Here is a 19,405-nt window from a genome sequence, read left to right as displayed (position 1 = left end):
AAGAGAATAAGAGCTCAAAAGTCACTGGTCTACAGAGTCAACCCACGGAATGTGTAATCTGACAGTGTTGTGCCAACTCAATCTTCTATTAATGAATTCATGTAATATTTATTGAGAACCAAATATTTACTAGGCATCATAAATAAAAAAGATAAAGTATCCACCTTCGTAAAATCTACACCCAGATAAAACAGACTGGTAGGACAATAAAGTGTGCTAAGTTCTCCCAAGAGGAAAACAATCTACGTAAAATAGGAGAAGTGAAAAAAAACTGGGGAAATGAGAATCCTTTCCAATCCAAAGGTTCAGAAAGTATAGGAGAATAAAGCGTCTTCAGTTGAGAGGATTACAGGGGATTCCAGCAGCCTGCGGCTGTGGGGGTGGGGGGGAGTCAGTTTTAATTAAAGCAAGAATGTGAAAGAAATATGAAAAAGATGGAGGGTAAAGGAGTTTGTTCATCGTGGACAGAACTGCACTGGGTATGGTGAAAAGGTCTGGGAGACAAAGGAACAGTGTAGGGTCAGGCTGTAGAGAGGAAGCAGGATAAGTGGTTTGAGAGCTCATATCCTGAGTAACCACCAAGAAAGCAGACACTCAGGAATCAGAGGTCTGATGGTTACAAGCAAGTTAGCTGAGGAGGCAAGATGGTGGGGAGAGAGGAAACTCAATAGCTTGTCAGGATCCACCTGTGGCATAGACAGATGACTTTACGTATGGAATTTCTAGTGGATAGAGATTTCTGTCTAATAAGTAGATATTTGTGTACTAGGTTGATTTCTTAAAGTCTAGTAAAAAAATTTTTTTTGCAGTTGAGGCTTCAGACATACATACAGCCTCCAGATTTCTGAGATCCTATGTGACATTAGGCTTCCCAAAGGTGAACAATAGGATACTTGTATCCCATTCAAAGGCCTGAAAGGTGCCATGTACAGACCACACATTTAGTAAATGTTTCTGGATATAACAAGGAATGCCTCTCATGGTTAGGAAAGTAATCCACATTATCCTTAGTGATCAACAGATTTATCTGAAGCCAGACCACTTGAATTTAACTTTCAGATCTGCTATTTATTAGCTGTATGTGAGCCTGGGCAAATTATCTAACATGTGCCTCAGCTTCCTCATCTATAAAATAGTGATGATAGTAAAACCAGCCTCCAAAAGCTGCTGTGAGGAGTGAATGAATTAAAACATATAAAGTATTTAAAACAATGCCTGGTAATCAGGCATACAGCCTGAGAACCATCAGCTTTGCAGATTTACACTACTATCCAGGGCAATGAATATGTTAACTGCTTCTTCAAAATTTAACATTACTCATGGCTGGTCTAAGAATTTACTGCCTACCTGGATCAAAATTATCACCAAATATTCTCTTGGCAGGAATCTTCAGGGCCATAGCAGGAAATTGTTTCCTTAACTAGAATTGAAAAAAATAATATTACATAAACTTACTATATAGGTCTTCTAGTTATACACATGCCAAAATAAAATACAGTCTAATTTTCAAAAAAAATTCCATCATAAAAACCCATCATACTTTTAAGTATATCATGATTAAGTGTACAATATTAAATTATGCCAGTAAAATACCATTAATCTGGCTAATTCTCTTTTGTCCCAATAAAACAATTAATATCTTTGTGACCTTGGATAAGCTACTTAACATCTCTGTGCTTCAGTTTTCTTGTGGAAAATGGGGATAATCTGAGCACTTATAGATTTGCTGTGAGGCTTAAAATTGTTTAAGTTAAGTACTTGGACAAGAACCTGGGGTATAGGTTTTGAATACCTGTTACTTACTCCCTGTTTATGATGTCAGGAAATGTAACTTCTATGTTCTGACAGACTGGCAATTGTTTTCTGAGAAAGCTGATGAATTTTCAATTTCCTCTGCTCAATCCTTCCTCCTGTTAATATTCTAACACATTTGTCTCTTAGATTTGCCTATCCCCAGAGAAAAACAACTTGGTCCTGAAGAAATTCAATTTAGGGCAGTAAAGCCATAAAAATGGGTAAATGCTTATTTTTACTATAAGCCTGACATCACTTGACATCAAAGAACCACGCATATACTGTCTTTACACAGCCTTACCAATCCTTGCATTTCTCTAGTAACTTTAAATGTTTTAGAAACAAACAAAAAAACCCAAACATATACTACATACACACACACACATACGCATACACACACATACAGTGTGCGTTTGTGTGAGAGAATACAGATATATCTCCAATGACAGGAAATACAAAGAATAGGAGAGTGAATTAATCAGTCTAAACTATGGGCAAGCTGTCAGCAAAATTCAGATAAAAAAATCTGTAGAGAAACGACCCTGTTTTTTCCAACAAAAAAATTGTACACAAAAGAGAGGTGGAGGGGGAAACTTAGTGATTAAAAGACAACTCATAAAATCAACTATATTTCAATAAAAATTTTTGAAAAAGTTAAAACAAAAAAATAAAATTTATAACGGTTTGAAAAAAAAAGACAATTAACAGGATTTTCAACCAGTCATATGAACACTGAGTATTTGATATTAAAGCATTTTCATTAATTATTGTGATAATGACATTGTATATTTTTAAAGAATCTATCTTTTAGAGATATACACAGAAATATTTACAAACAGAAAGATACGATGTTTGAGATCTGCTTCATAATTATAGTGGGCTGGCTAGGGATACAGATGGAACAAGAATGACCATGTACAATAATTCTTGAAGATGGATGGTACATTATCTGATGTTCTCTATTTATACTAGTCTAGTTCCATACATGTTCAACAAGTTCTATAATAAAAAGCTTCCAAATGCAAACTACAGTCATAAAAAACACATGTTTACAGATTGAAAATGTTATTTTTTTCTCTTCCCTTTTATTCTAAATGGGCTTCCCAGGTGAATCAGACAATAATCTGCCTGAAACGGAGGACACATGGGTTCAATCCCTGGGCTGGGAAGATGCCTTGGAGTAGGGACTGGCTCCCCACTCCAGTACTTTTGCCTGGAGAATTAAATAAACAGAGGAGACTGGTGGGCTACAGTCCATGGGGTTGCAAGGAGTTGGACACGACTGATGTGACTCAGCATGCACACACATGATGTTTCTAAAACTGGCTTACCTGAACGTGTAATAAATGCTGAAGACACTGCAGCAAAAATGGCCAGACCCATATCGCGATCTCTCTGCTCTAACACTTAAAGCTAACAGTTGGGCAATTTAACTAGAAATAAATAGCATGATGATTTGAAGAAGGCAATGGCACCCCACTCCAGTACTTTTGCCTGGAAAATCCCATGGACAAAGGAGACTGGTGGGCTGCAGTCCATGGGGTCGCAAAGAGTCGGATACGACTGAGCGACTTCCCTTTCACTCTTCACTTTCATGCACTGGAGAAGGAAATGGCAACCCACTCCAGTGTTCTTGCCTGGAGAATCCCAGGGACGGGGGAGCCCAGTGGGCTGCTGTCTCTGGGGTCGCAGAGTCAGACACGACTGAAGTGACTCAGCAGCAGCATGATGATTTACAATTATTAGAAAAACAGATAGAAAGGATTTATTTCTAATATTCTATGACACTGAAATGTATTTTAGACTACACATCTATATCTTCAGTAGTTTATCTGAAGTCCTCTCTCACCCTTTTTAGTAAGCATTCCAAAATTAGGATGATTTTAAAGAATCTCTTTTCTGCTTGTCTGATATATACATAAGTATTGTTTAATCATCAAATAATTCCTTCAGCTTCCAGTTTTCTCAGATGTTTTAAGTAAAAATCTTGTAGACTGTTACTTACAGTATTGTAAAGTTTATCAAACTCTGCATATCTCCTGAAGACAAACCACTCACTCCTGCCCACTGAGACCAGAACTTTATAAACCTGTAGAAATTAAAAATAATAAAATAAAATTTGAGGGAAACTCCCCACTAGCTATTTACATATGCAAATAAAATGTTTTCATACCTATGAAATAGATAATTAAACATTAATATTTATATACAATCCTCCAAGATACACAAGTATACCAACTCAAACATTTCTTTTATCTTGTTGAAAGGTGTTTTATTTTTTAAATGGTAGGAAAAATTTTCTGTAGTTTTCAGAGTAACATAATGAACACCCGTGTACTCATTATTTACATCTTCTGAATTCTGGCATTTTTCAATTCTTGTTTCAGATTTCCTGGAGAAGGCAATGGCACCCCACTCCAGTACTCTTGCCTGGAAAATACCATGGACGGAGGAGCCTGGTAGGCTGCAGTCCATGGGGTCGCTAAGAGTCGGACACGACTGAGCAACTTCACTTTCACTTTTCACTTTCCTGCATTGGAGAAGGAAATGGCAACCCACTCCAGTGTTCTTGCCTGGAGAATTCCAGGGATGGGGGAGCCTGGTGGCTGCCGTCTATGGGGTCACACAGAGTCGGACACGACTGAAGTGACTTAGCAGCAGCAGCAGCCCCAAGAATAAAACACAGTTTCAACAGATGACATTGCTCTCTTCTTTCCCAAAGGTAACCACTACTCTGAAATGATAAAGTATTTTCAAAAGTGATGCCTGGTACATAGTAAATACTCAGTTATTAGTTCTCCTCCTTTCAGGGCATCTTTTACACAATATTTTTCAAACCAAGACTTTATTCTCATATTTCCTATGACTTTCTTGCCTGTGTTTTAACATTTTCAGGCACACATAATTTCATATAACCAGAGTCAACAACCCTATGAAGTAAACAGAAAAAATATTACAACCCCTATTGCAGATAGGAGGAAATGATGGCCCCATGAAGTTAAATAACTTGCCCAAGTTCACAGACTTGTGAGACTAAAATCTAAATATTCTAACCTCCTATGCACTAGAACAAGAGTCAAATCAACAGTTATAATACAGAATTATCTTTCATAGTCCATCCCACAGAGAGGCTCAGAATATAATTCAACATAACACAGAGAAAACAATTTGGACCCCAAAGATCTTTTTATCATTTCTAAAAACAGCAAGTATCTAGGTGTATGAAGAAAAACTCACTGATGTATGTCTTGGGTTATCAACCTCACTATTTTACAGTGAAGATTAGGGGGAAGAGATGTTTATAATACAATTGTCCACAGTCTGTAGATAACACAGTACATTTACTTCAGAAGATGGCCAGAAAATTTACTTCAGAAGATGGCCAGACAAGCATTTACACAAACTCTCCTTTCCCATGAGAGACTGGAAAGCTCCACTCACCACTTCATAGTTAGATAATACTGTGAGCAAAGATCTCTCTGACACTGTGTATGTTTATGAAGTATGAACTCTGAAGTACTGTTAAAGATAAGGTCACATTAACAGACCCACAGTAAGAAGGGCCCCACAACGTAAAGCCATACCCTCCCATGAGAAAGGGGACAAAGTCTCACCTGGAAGGTGAAGCCAACCCACTGCATTAGTCACCTGGATAAGTGAGGCAGAGAGAACAAGACCATCCAGGCACCTTTACATGAGCTGCAAGGGTAAGAGAGCTTTTTGGTGTTACCTCTGGTGTTAACCCAGAGGACATTCAGTTGTCTTACAGGAAGCTGTTGGGTAAGATGTCAGAATTGTTTATAAGATGACATGGCTCCCTTTGGAGAGAGTGCAGAAGTAGAGGAAGAAGAACCTAATCAGAGTGCCGGCAAAACAGAGCCACGTTTCTAAAAGCAGACTACAGATTTTATCTCCCATGGTAGTCAGCATCAGATGGGCCTGGAAGCAGGACTCCTTCCAAAGGATCAGAGACTTAGCTTTATATGATTATGAGCATCTTGAACAAACAACATTGTCTGTGCTGACTTCCTGACAGGATAAGGTGGCTTCCCATGGATACTCGAGTACAGCCAAGACTGGAACCAAACCTAGGTTCCAGGCTGAGGCAGCTCTGCTCTCTATTTATAGGAGCTGAGATAAAGCCCTGTGAGGTTACTCATTAGCAGGATGATTTATGAACAAGAGCTTACTAAGTAAGTTCTAATAAAATACAAGTGAATAAAAAAACCTTTCAAATTTGAAAAGACACTCTCATTTGCAAAAATACACAGAATTTAACAAAACCAAGTACAATAAATCTTATGAAGTTTTTTTTAAAAAAGATTTCCTTGTTGCTTGTCTTGCACCAGAATTTAAGTTCCTTGAGAGCAAGGACTGCCATCATGCTTGCTACCCACTTATCTCCAATGCCTAGAACAGCAGCTGGCATAAGAAAAAAGCTCAAGGACAGTTCTCTGAGTGGATAAATCAAAGTATAATTTAGACTTGGTTTAAGTCAAGACTTTCTAGAATGCAGTGCATTTTTCTGAGAGAAGCTGAACTGAATAAAGTCATTTAAAAGGCACATGAGAACTATTCATAAAAATATTACTGAAGAGTTAACACAGTGTCTATTTTTGTTCCCAAGTATTACACAGACATGCTGAAGCTGGACAGAGTCTGTGCTGGGTTGGGTGGGGTCTATCTGCACTGACTAGAACCAAGCTTGTCGAGGACCGAGGACTGTACTACAGTGGTCAGCAACAAACACAAGAACTTAACCCTCCTTTCTCATTCAACTTCAATGCCACAAACACTTACTAAATGTCCATGTCTGATCTAGATATGGTGATATGTGATAGTGAGGGAAGTGATAGTGAGGGAAGTTGTTGCTTCAAAGAACAAGTTCAGGAGAAGTGCACATAAATAAACCTAAAGGTATGTCAGGTGGTGATAATTGCTATTAAAAAGCTAAACAGGGTAAGTGGGACAGAGTGTGAAAGAGGCAGGGTGACGTGTGAAGGGGCAGGGTGACGTGTGAAGGTGCTATTGTATAGCAGGTGGTCAGTAAAGTCCCTCTTTGACAAGGTACCATCTGAGCATCCGATAGGAGGAGGTGAACAAGGTGATCTAGAGGGAGCCTCAGAGAACTCCAGGGACAGCTCTGGGAATAGCTGGTAAGAGTGACGCTAGAGGCCTCCCTCACCCTTTCACAGAAGACAAGGAAATACTCCTACCGTGAAAAACAGGACCCTTGAGATAACCCACTGCATGTATCTGCTATGGATGAGCTTCCAACAAACTCGGCAGGAGGTTCTGTCCTTGAAGGAGAGAACTTACCAAAGTAAAAATAAGGAGATGGAAGGAATGAAAACTGCACATTCTACTCTGCTACCTAAAGTATACTGATCTCTGGTTTAACATCAATATGATGGTTTTTTCCTCTAACATTTATTTACTTTTGGCTGTGCTGGGTCTCCATTGCTGTGCGCGGGCTCTCTCTAGTTACGGCGAGCGGGGGCTCCTCTCTAGTTGTGGTGCGTGGGGTTCTCACTGCGGTGGCTACTCTTGTTGCAGAGCAGAGGCTCTAGTGCACATGGGCTTCAGTAGTTGTGGCATGTGGGCTCCAGAGAGAGGGCTGAGTTGTTGAGGCATGTGAGATCTTCCCAGACCACACATCAAAATCTTGTCCCCTGCATTAGCAAGCGGATTCTTAACCACTGGACCGCCAGAGAAATCCAACATGATGTCTCTAAAACTGGCTTATATGAATGTGGAATAAACGCTGAAGATAATGCTACAATGTCTGAGGAGAGTCAAATGGCCAGACCCATGCTGCAATCTCTCTGCTCTGGGCTTGCATGCAGGCTGTGGAAGCATGTTCATTAAGGAAGGGAGAACAGAAAATGGAAGGGCTGTTCCTAGCTCTCTGTCTGAGGCTCTGGGAGAAAACCACCATTAGGGGGCCCCTACCTCGTTAAGAAGGCAGACTGGAGTGGTCAGAGGGTTTAGTTTAACTCCTCAACCCCTCCTGTGATGTGGACTCTGGCAGGGGCCAGGTTGCCCAGTGGTCAGAGCCCAGGACAGACCACTTGAGTGAGGAGCAGTGGAGGGCACACAGAGCCTCAGTGGGCTCCACAGCCACCACAGGGCCAAGGGGAAGCTAAGTCAGCAGTCAGTCACCCCCACTCACCAAGCCAACAAAGAACAGATTACAGATCAGTCCGTCAACGGCGGATGCCAGTGGTGGATGCAGGCATGAGGCCCAGGGTTGGATCAGGTCAACCACAGCCAGAGATTCACTAGACCCGTCACTCTACACCTGGAATGGCAAAGATCTAGAGGATGACAAGAAAGCCGGCATTTGCCAGGCTACCATGAGGTCAGTCATCCACTGAACAAACACTGTGAAAGGGGACACCTCTCTGGCCACAAACCACGATGCCAAGCTGGAGAAGGAGCATGTGTTCACATAAGAGAAAGAGACCACAATGAAAAAGACAGCCTAGGCGTTTTTACTTAAAAGAACTGCTTACATTTTCAGTCAAACTGTTAAACAGGATGGGGTTAAATGAGTTTCTTCACAGTGCTCAGTGGGTGGGGCCTTACAAGGAAGAACAGATCTGTTACAGACAAGATAAATGACAGTTTTTGAGGAAAAGGAAGACAGCAGATCTCTATATACTAACAAGACTGCCAGACTAAATACTAATAGTGTGGCATTACACTAAATAAAAAAGTGAGTGTTTCCCAACAGCAGTCACTGATATACTGACTCAGCCAAATACCCATTGCTTGCTCTTTATAAAGTCCTATAGTAGCTGATGAGGAGAAGGTGATACATTGAGCAGTCGTTTCTGACTCTTTGTGACCCCCTGGACTGTAGCCCGCCAGGCTCCTCTGTCCATGGGATTCTCCAGGCAAGAATACTGGAGTGGGTTGCCACTTCCTCCTCCAGGGGATCTTTCCCATCCAGGGATTGAACCCACATCTCCTGTGTCTCCTACATTAGCAGGCGTATTCTTTACCACTGAGTTACCACCATGATAATAAAAGGTAAAATTAGAAATGGACTTTGCCTCTCTGGTGAAAAAAGAGATTAAATATTTTTTCAATGAGGTAGAAAATGACAAATGTCAGGGCCTCCCTGGCAGTCCAGTGATTAGGACTGCACCTTCCAATGCAGGAAATCTGGGTTTGATTCCTAGCCAGGGAGCTAAGATCTGACATGCCTTGGGGCCAAAAAATAAAATAAAATAAAACAGAAACAAAATTGTAACAAATTCAATAAATATTTTTAAAATGATCCACATTAAAAAAAAATCTTACAATGACAAATGTCTTAAGAAAGATATGTGGAAATTAAGACAGTGGTTCTTCACATGGAATCAATGACTTTCAGAGTCCACAGATCCTGAGAAGTGTATGTGCCACAGAACCACTCGTATGCACATTTTCGATTGAGAGGGTCTATCGGACAGTTCACAAGCATCTCTGAAGGGATAGTTCACAAGCATCTCTGAAGAGATAGGGAAACAGGCAAAAATCTACACTGAAAAGGAAACTGTATTCCATCACAGTACACAGAGAAGACTGTGGAGGACACATCATTTGAAAGATAAACTGCCAAGTCTAGGGGAAGCCATTCTAGGTTCAGGAAGAAAAGCAGAAATGGAAATATTCTCTACATTCAATTTTGTCCCATGAACTTCACATTACATACTTACAGTAAACCTCTTCTTTTTCTCTCTGTGTTCATCAGAGCTGGGGATGCTTACACTTGGACAGCTCTCCTTGTAGTCCATGGTATAATCCCTTTGAGTTTATTGCCTCAGAAGGACACGAAGAAGCGAGTCCAAAGAAACAGTCAGCAGAGGACAAACACAATTAGCTAATCCAAAACATAAAACCTCTTGAGGTAATGTTCAAACTCCATCATGCAACCTTAACCAACAGAAAAAAAAAAAAAGAACTGATTAGCAAAATGATTTTAAAATACCTTGATCTGTCATTCCTGGCTCACAGAACCCATTTTATCCCTCTTCTTGCAGGAATTTAACTTTTGATCTTAAGTCTCAGCCCAGGTTAGAGACATAGTTTCTGTTATGTCCCTTTCAATAGCTAAATCGTCCACTTTCTTCTCTACTAAGAATTTCCGGGAGCATTTACAACCACGTTTCCTATGGACCAAGGGTTAACTCTCACCTGAAAGGACTCTATTGTGATGGACTGAGAGTAGGGTTTTCAAAGGGTGGTTTTTAAGTTCCTAGCATCAAGAGGAACTGGTGAAGTCTGCTTCCAATTGGGAACCTGTCTAGTAACCAATTATTTACTCCCATTTTACAAATGAGGCAACTGAGACACAGAGAGGTTAAGTGACTTAAAACAAGGCCTGTCTGGCTCCCACCAGGTGACCTCTCTCAAGCTACAGCTGAAAGCCTGGGAGCAGTAACGGCTTCCAAACACTGAGAAGGGTGCTTCCCCATGTCCTGTTGCTTCTCTCACCTCTGCCCCCATCAGCTTAGTCAACAGTCCCTTTGTTCGAGTCCCTTCTACTCCAGTAAATGCACCAAGAATGACCCCAGAAAACTGACCCTCAAAAATGAAATGCATGTTTGATCAATATCCTGATAACATTACTATGGAGGGAGGGGAGGGGAAACTGACAATCTGGCACATAGTGATACCAAGACCATTCAAACTTCCTGTCCCACGATGAAGTACAAGTGGTGAGCAAGGTGCCATAAGGTCAAGTATATGATGAAAATGTTGATTTCAAAAATAGTGACCTGGACTGTAGCTGCTTCTGACTGTCCCTGAGAATATACACAAAACAAATGACCAACTGAAAGCTGTGAATTCCCAAATAGATGAGCGGAAAATCTATGGCTGTTCTAAATGAGCCCTTTTCCCCTAACAGCTGCTAATCTGATACAAGTAAAAATCAAGGCATGGTTTGATGACAAGGGTTGCAGAACCAATTAAATATGCAACGCTGTAAAATCTCTTATGCTAACATGAGGGCAAGAGCTGGAAAAGTGAATGACCCTAAATCACAGATGCAGGCACTTGGGCAGATAAAGATGAGGCTTGCTCCTTGGAAGAAAAGCAATGACAAACCTAGACAGCATATTAAAAAGCACAGACATTACTTTGCCAAAAAAGGTCCATATAATCAAAGCTATGGTTTTTCCAGTAGTCATGTATGGATGTGAGAGTTGGACCATAAAGAAAGCTGAGCACCGAAGAATTAATGCTTTTGAACTGTGGTGTTGGAGAAGACTGTTGAGAGTCCCTTGGACAGTAAGAAGATCAAACAAGCCAATCCTAAAGGAAATAAACCCTGAATATTCATTGGAAGGACTGATGCTGAAGCTCCAATACTTTGGCCACCTGATGCGAAGAGCTGATTCATTGGAAAAGACCCTAATGCTGGGAATGACTAAAGGCAGGAGGTGAAGGGACAACAAAGGATGAGATGGTTGATGGCATCACCAACTCAACGGACATGAGCTTGAGCAAGCTCCGGGAGACGGTAAAGGACAGGGAAGTCTGGCATGCTGCAGTCCATGGGGTCGCAAAGAGTCGGACACGACCAAGCAACTGAACAACAAGGGTGTTTAACTCCACATTTGGCCAAACATCTCAGCTGAAAGTAGCGACCTGCCCTCTGAGGAGACACGGCCTCCTAAGTCCCCTCCCATAAGCCCTTTCAAATTGTTTCACGATTTCTCTTTGCCCCACCATCCCTCACTGCCTCCTAACGGGAATTACATGCCAAAAGAGCCCAGAAAGAAGTTCAAAGCCCACTCTGAGAGGAGATCAACTTTACACCAAAAAATGTGAAGAATCTCAACAATTTTACCAGGAGTCTGAGGTACACATAAGGGAGTACATTCACGGTAATCTAAACATAAGATTACTGTGGCCCTAGACATACCCACACGTGCACCCCATCACGCTTTCTCCAGACCTTACTTAAGAAGTACCTGCAGCCATTCACAAGGGTGACTGGCCACTGGGAAAGAGAAGAGCGAGGATTTTCCAAAGGTTACCAGACACTAGCTCTGAAGTGACTCTAGTCCCAGGAAACCTAAAACATAGCCCTCCAGTCAGAGCACCCATCTCACTCCAGAGAGCAGGTGAGAGATCAAGTCAACCCTGGTATCTATCGCATGGTGGGTCCAATGGGAGCACTGGCCTGTCCTGTGGTTATTTTCCTAGTCCTAGAATTTTAGTGGAAAGAGATACACTTAGTCACTGGCCAGATCCCTAAATTGGCTCCCTGTTCTGTGTCATAAAATCCATTGTGGAAAAAAGGTGAAGGAATCCTTGAACCTCTCCCCCGTCTCCCCACTAAGAAAGCAAATCGAAAACTTCATCACATCCCTGGAGAAGCTCAGAAACCAGTGCCACTGTCAAAAACCTGAAGGATACAGGGGTGTTGACTCCTACTACACTCACATTTACGGGTCTGTTTACCTGGCTCAAAGATCTTAGGGCACGACTACGGATGATTCTAAATTTAATCAGATGGTGATGCCAATGGGATGTTTTTGCTGGAGAAAACTAGCACAACCCTTGACATCCGGTAAACAATGACTGACCAGGCAGAGGGTAAGGGGAACAGAAAGTAAGTATTAGAAGAAAAAAAGGAATGATGAGCCATTTGAGCCAGAGGACTAGCTACAGATGCTGAGACTGCATCTGTAGACTGCAGACAGCGGCTGCATTTTATTTTCGTTTTTTTCTATCACCTTACGTGAAGAACACTAGCAGTGACTCCACGTGGGAGCATGAATGAACTGGCTGAAGTGACTACAGGACCTTGAGTTTCCTGAGTCAAGAACAGAAGCTTTATGCACCAAGTGTGAGCGAATGCTAAGGGACAGAAAGAGGAAGACTGCACTGACGTTCTCTGTTTTCCTTTTCAGACTCCACCCTGTTCCACCCCACACTCCATAACCTAGGACAGTGACCACCAGAGCCCGCACCACACAGGTTCCCTGGCCCTCTGGCTGCCGGCTGATTTAATCCAGAGAGGCACTGGCAGGACATGGGGTGGAAAGAAGGGCATCAGGACATGCGTCTCCTCGCCCTGCTCCCTCCTGGGCAGGCTGTGGCATGGCCGCTGCTATGTTCCTCTCTCTCTTAAGGCCGAAGCTCCTGTTGGGAGACCCTTTCTTCTATGACCACAGCTCTTATGGGGATGAAATACACAATTTTCTACCTTGAGTCCTTACATAAGTTTAAATGATAGGAGTTCCAATTTTTCTAATCTAGCAGATGAAGCTAGCAATGCCTACTTCACAAGGTTGTTTTAAGGATTTGCAATGATGAAACCTAGCACTGTTCAGTCAGTCAGTCAGTAAACTGGATCAAATACATTACAATTTGCTTCAAATGAATTTATATTTCCTCATTCAACAAATACTTATTAAGCTTTCATTGCGCACTAAGCAACACAAAGACAAAGAGAAAACTCTATCTGCAAGGAACTTGACTAATGGGGTAGAATGATAAGCAATACAGAACTTATGATAGTTGGTTATACAGAATTTATGATAGTTGGTTAAGTATGATTTTAGATGTATGCATGGTACACTCTGAGAACACACAAAAGGGACATGCACGCAGATCGTCATGGATCCTCAGGCTTGTTAAAGATAAAGCCAGGCAGGGATTTCCCTGGTGGTCCAGTGGCTAAGACTCTGAGCTCCCAATAGAGGGGCCCAGGTTTGATTCCTGGTAAGGGAACCAGGTCCCATGTGTCACAACTAAGAGTTCCCATGCTGCAACTAAAGACTGCAAATTTATTTTGCAAATTATAAAGCCAGGCAGGTATGGGAACAGATGTTTGAAAGATATCACACTTGCCTGCCTCAATTTTCTCTGAAAAAGGGAGTTAGAATAATGAAATTATTGCTGTGAAGAAATCGTACAAAGATCAAATCATTTGTCCACACTAGTATCCAGCAAACCGGTGATTCCAACTCAAATCTGTGACTCCCCAAATCTATATGTATTCATTTGCTATACCACACTGGCTCTCCTTAAGCTGAGTCGAACCTGCAACCTAACAATATTTAATATTTAGTGTCTAAGCAAGATGATAACCCAGACTGTGCTTTACATGTGTTAACCTGATTGCTCCTCACAACAGCTCCACTGAGAGGAAACCAAGGAGAAACCGAAGCATAAAAAGATGAAGTAACCTCCTGAGGCGGTGGAGTCAGGATTAGAGCCAGTAGTGGTCTGACTTTAGGACCATTATCCTTTAGATCACTCTACCTCAACAACACATGTATGCTCTAAAGAGCCCTCTGGGAAGCAATGAAGAAGGTTCATGGACGCGTTTTTAAATGGTCAGAAGCAAAATTTTGAAAAAGCAATTTTGCTATGACTGTATACTTAAGGTGTATTTATTCTGTAAAACTGAAGCAATTAAAATTCTGAAGCAATTAAAAATCTAATGGCCAGGCAGCTCAATAAAATGGAGTGAGAAGAGGACTGATATAAGAATCTCACTCTAGGCACGTCCCTGGCAGTCCAGGGGTTAAAACTCTGTGCTTCCACTGCCAGAGGCGTGGGTTCCATCCCTGATCTGGGAGCTAAGATCCTCTGCATGGTGCTGCCAGATAATAATAACATTAATAGGGAAAAATGGATGTTGGGTACATGGGTACTTCTGTACTACTATCTTTGTTACAATTTTGTAAGTTAAAAAAAAAACTATTCTACTATTAAAAGTTTAATTAAAAAAAGGAATCCCACACTAAGAAAGAAAAGAACAAAGAGCCATGTGTTCACATGAGAATCAAAGTTGGAACTCTGGGGCAGGTTCAGAGGTATGGAGGGCCTCTCAAAGAGGAACAGAAAAACAGTCTGCCTTCGTTCTGCTGGAGAGTCACAAGATCATCCTGCAGACTGGTTCCCAGGGGCAGCTGGCTTGCCTAAGGGAGGTCACATGGTTCTAAGGAGACTGAGTTCAGATGTGTGTGTGAAGTCGCTCAGTCAATTTCCACTCTGGGATCCTATGGACTGCAGTCTGCCAGGCTCCTCTGTCCATGGGATTTTCCAGGCAAGAATACTGGAGTGGGTAGCCATTCCCTTCTCCAGGGGAACTTCCCAACCGAGATCAAACCCACATCTCCTATGTGTCCTGCATTGGCAGGCGGATTCTTGTACCACGGAGCCACCTGGGAAGCCCTGACACCATGAATGAACTCAGACATGTTCAACATAACAAAACAAAGTGGGTCAGATAAGAAAAGAACTTTCAGAGGACCTTAGGGGTGAGAATGCTTTGCCAAGACACTGTCACAGCTAGTAAATGTTGTATGTATGGTTGTTCTCAGCAGGGGATATCTGTCAACGAATGGAGACATGTTTGGTTGTCATAGTTTGGGGGGCTGCTAGTGGCTACAGGTCAAGGATGATGCCATGCATCCTGCATTGCTCCTACAACAGAAAGTTACCTGGTACCCCTCCCCAACAAAATTAACAAATAAGTAACAATAATAAATAAAAGGGACGTCCCTGGCAATCCAGTGGTTAAGACTCTGCACTTCCAAAGCAGGGGATGCAGGTTCAATCCCTAGTCAGGGAACTAAGATCTCACATGCTGGGCAGCATGGCCAGGAAAAAAAAAAATTACCTGGTCCATAATGTCAATACTGTTAAGGTTGAGAAAGTAACATTTATTGAGTGCTAACACCAGGCACTGTTTCAAGTGTTCACATCCAACACATAGCTTACTTCTCACAGCAACCCAAGAAGTCAAGGGTCATTATTCCTATTTTACAGATGAAGAAACTGAGGCTACCAGGTCCACATCCTCACAGACCTCTGGGTGGCAGCACTGGGATGTGAACACGGCTCTCACCAAGAGCCCAGTGTGCACACGCCGCCTCTCAATTTCCTACACTTCTGCTGCACACATCCCTTCTAAATCACCTTTGGAGGCAAAGCAATGGAGCACCAAGTGCCCATTAACCATGGAGTTACAGAAAGAGAGCCGCACACAGGAAAAGCAGCTTTCAACTCTGCCACCAGGAGGCGACAGGGAGTGCTGCTGAGACCATCACCCTCAACATCTAATCAAAAGCCTGGAACAGAGCCGGCTGTGAGTGGTGGTGGTCCCATCACTAGGACAATCAAGAGCTAAATTATGAAATAAAGAAAATACCAAAATAGATCTTATCATAGGATTTTTTTTGAGCATTAATAAATTCAATTTTTTAAAATATTGGGCCTGTGAGACTTAGAAAATGAACTTACGGTTGCAGGGGGAAGGGATAGTTAGGGAGTTTGGGATGGTCATATACACACTGCTACAGTTAAAATGCACAACCAACAAAGATCTACTGTATAGCACATGGAACTCTGCTCAATGTTATGTGCCAGCCTGGATGGGAGGGGAATTTGGGGGAGAATGGATACCTGTATATGTATGGCTTAGTCCCTTCCCTGTCCACCTGAAACTATCACAACATCGTTAATCGGCTATACTCCCAATACCAAATGTTTTTGGTGTTAAAAAAATAAATAAAAACTTTAAAAAAATGTGGGCCTACGAAAAGCAGAAATATGAAAAAAGATGAAATTTCATGATAGAAATCTCCAAATTCAAGTTATATTAAAAATGTTGGATAAATATTGATTAAAATAGACAGATACTAATTAAGACTTATTCTCCCCCTTCATCACCATGTTCACCTTTTTGTCCACTGTATGCAATTATTGGCCTGGATTGTGTCCATCTTTGTTTCAGACAGCAGAAAAAAAAAAACACAGTTCATAAGAAAGTCAGAAGATTCTTCTGCTTTTCCCTCTACAATAAAAGCAGAGCCCTTCTTAACTCATTTCTTCCACAATCACAGAGACTGTTCAGTATTGACTAATGGGGCCTACCCAAAATTACAAGGTAGGTGCATTCGTAACTATCAGCATCCACTCAACTCAACACGACAGAGAGGGGTCAGTGATTCATACCAAAGCACAACGGGAATTTAATAATGATCCTGTTCCGAGCAGAAGGAGCAGGCCTGGAGGACCTACAGGTTTTCTTCATCAGCAGGAACACGAGTGGACACTGTGTGTTTGGAAACAAGGATCCAAAGGAGGGAACTGACAGAGACGGTGAAGGAAGAGAAAAGAGAAAATTCATGCAGACCCTGGGCATGGCTTGGGGACTGGTATGAGAATTGCTCTGGGGAAGGGAGATTTACCTAGAGAATTCAAGAAAAATAATTGGGGGATGAGGGCAGGAATTACTCCTGAGAAGGCTATAAGTCAAGTGGGTAGGTCTGCTTTTAAACTATATTAAAAGCAGCTTCCTAGGACATTCTTACCCCAAGCCAACTGGTTACTTCATTGAAAGTTTACATAAGAGTATATAATCTAAATCTGTTTACTTCCCCCTCACAGACTACCAGCTCCAAATATATTGGAAATGTTTCAACAGAAACAAAGCACCTCTTTGTCACATCTATAAACTAAGTTCATTGCAGAAGAACTGAAAAATCTAACAGGATCTGCCAATGAAAGATACATAGTAACCTCCCCAGCCTAACACATGATGAATCAGTTACAACTTTTCCTGTTTTCCTACTTTATTCTAATTCTCACCCCACCCTCCTCTTTGATTTCGCTCTCATTCTGTAATCACAAAACAGTCCTAGTTTTCCTTACTGCAACTCTTATTTGAGACACCTTTTATCCTGATTTCTGGATAAAGAACAGTGATACAAGAATCAGAAATAAAGTGTGCACAATATCCAATGTGGGGACACAATATAGAATAGTCTGCACCCAGCAATTTGATAGGAGTGTTCCAGAATCTGGACAAAAGTTACATGAATTTGTTGGTTTTCTGAAAACTGGTTGCATTTTATTAGATACTTAAGGAAGGGACTGAGTGAGGAGGCAGAAGTGACTGCTGACAATCCTTTGTTCTCCACTACTAAAATCAAAACTGCTAGGAGAAAGAGGAAGGCCTTAACCTCATGCCAACTAACATGTCCCTTCACTGGTTCCAGAACTGACAGGGCAAGGATGTGAACTGCAGCAGCAATGCTCTGCTCTACCCTCATCAGCCTCCCAAAGCCACTATCTTGGGGTCCCGATCACCAGAACACCTGCCCTATTCTCAGCTTCCCACGCTTTTGCACTGTTGAGGGGAGCACATTCCCACCCAGAACACTTCCAGAGATGATTCTCTGGGGGAGTATGATCATTGGCAGGGAAATAGGTAGATGGGTGTGTATATGAGGCAAGAGAAAAGTGCAGGGGCAAGTGGCACGGAACCAGCAGTGGTAATAAAACACCGCAGGCCCTAGGAAGGCTAGGATAAAGCTGCTTCTGACTGCGGAGGTTGGCAGAATTCAGATTAAGGAAGCATCAAAACTCCAAAAAAAAAAAAAAAAAACCACACAGAAAAACAAAAACCAACCAAAAAAACCCCCACAAAGACAACGATAACCATCACATCGCAGAGTGTCCTGGGAGCACCTTCAGCTTTGTATCTCTTCTAATCTCATTTCAATCCATTCTTCCCACAGTAGCCAGAGCAATTTTTTAAAGTCACTGTAAATCTGATAATTTCACTCCTTTCCTTAAACTCTTTCTATTGCTTCCCCCTGCCCTTAGAATAAAATCCAAACTCTGAATTACTGTCAACAGCCTACAAGCACCCATGTGACCTAACCACTTCCTACCTCTCCAGCTGCCTTGCACCAGGGCTCTTAACCCTGCAATCACTAGACTCCAATCAGAACAGCCTCTCTCCAAGGCTCACACTCACTGAGCATGTTCCCAACTCCGGTCTCTGGTCCCTGGCTGGGTCCCGTCTGCCTAGATGGAAGGCTTTCTCTTCAGCCCTTCACATTGAGGCCTTTGTTCAATGGTCACTTTCTCCTACAAGCCTTCACGATCACCCTAACTAAAGTGCTCCTTCCCCAAATGAATCTTCTGTCATCATCCTGGGCTTTCCATTTTAGCATTTACATCTAAGATAGCATGTGACTTGTTTATTGAGACCCAACTATAGTGCAAATTTTGTGACTTCTTTACCACCATGCACTCAGTAAACCCCAATATACATTAGCTTGTTTATTCTTTCAACAAATGGGTGGAAAGAAACACTTGGGAATTCTAATTTGCTAAAGAAGGTAAGTAAGATCTTCAAAGCAGCCACTGCCTCATTATTCCTTCATCAGTCTCCAGAATCACCCATTTCTCCCCTTTCATTAGATCAATTCTATTACCATACATACTAATATACTACAGTATCTTAATAAAATTTTCCTTAAAACATATAGACTTACTTAATTTAACAGATACTTACACAGTGCTTACCAAGTGCCACAGATATATAATTAGTCTATGCTACAACTTTCAAATATTTGCATGAATGATTCTATCTGATAATACCTTTAACTAAGGCGTTTTATAAACAAAGAAGACTCAGTGTAAACACAGATGATTATACGGTGTGATAAAGGATACTTTACTCCAAAGCAAATATTTGCTTTCAAGGTTCTTTTCTGACAGTAAAATTTCACTGGTTAGCACATTAGAAGAAATTTCCCAAAGACAAAATTTACAGTCAATTACAAATTTAAATTATAGT

The 19,405-nt window shown here is 41.6% G+C and overlaps 1 protein-coding gene across 6 annotated transcripts in view; it reads right to left on the bottom strand.

The window, feature by feature from the left end:
* SGK3 (serum/glucocorticoid regulated kinase family member 3) overlaps positions 1-19,405 on the bottom strand; it is a 109,641-nt gene that overhangs the window by 35,745 nt on the left and 54,491 nt on the right. For 4 of the 6 annotated variants that reach the window (XM_005215455.5, XM_015474460.3, XM_005215457.5 and 1 more), the window contains 3 exons: positions 9,501-9,717; positions 3,800-3,883; positions 1,348-1,420 (listed from right to left, as the gene is read on the bottom strand). In XM_005215455.5, coding sequence (XP_005215512.1) covers positions 1,348-1,420; positions 3,800-3,883; positions 9,501-9,578 — 235 coding nt within the window. In that variant the 5' untranslated portion in view covers positions 9,579-9,717. The remainder of the gene's footprint in view (positions 1-1,347; positions 1,421-3,799; positions 3,884-9,500; positions 9,718-19,405) is intronic. The other 2 variants (XM_015474461.2, XM_059893148.1) reach the window with 1 other exon arrangement.

This window comes from Bos taurus, chromosome 14 (assembly GCF_002263795.3).
Source record: "Bos taurus isolate L1 Dominette 01449 registration number 42190680 breed Hereford chromosome 14, ARS-UCD2.0, whole genome shotgun sequence".
Classification (NCBI taxonomy): Eukaryota; Metazoa; Chordata; class Mammalia; order Artiodactyla; family Bovidae; genus Bos; species Bos taurus.
Note: the sequence above shows the minus strand (reverse complement) of the source record. Positions and strands in the feature narration are given on the sequence as shown.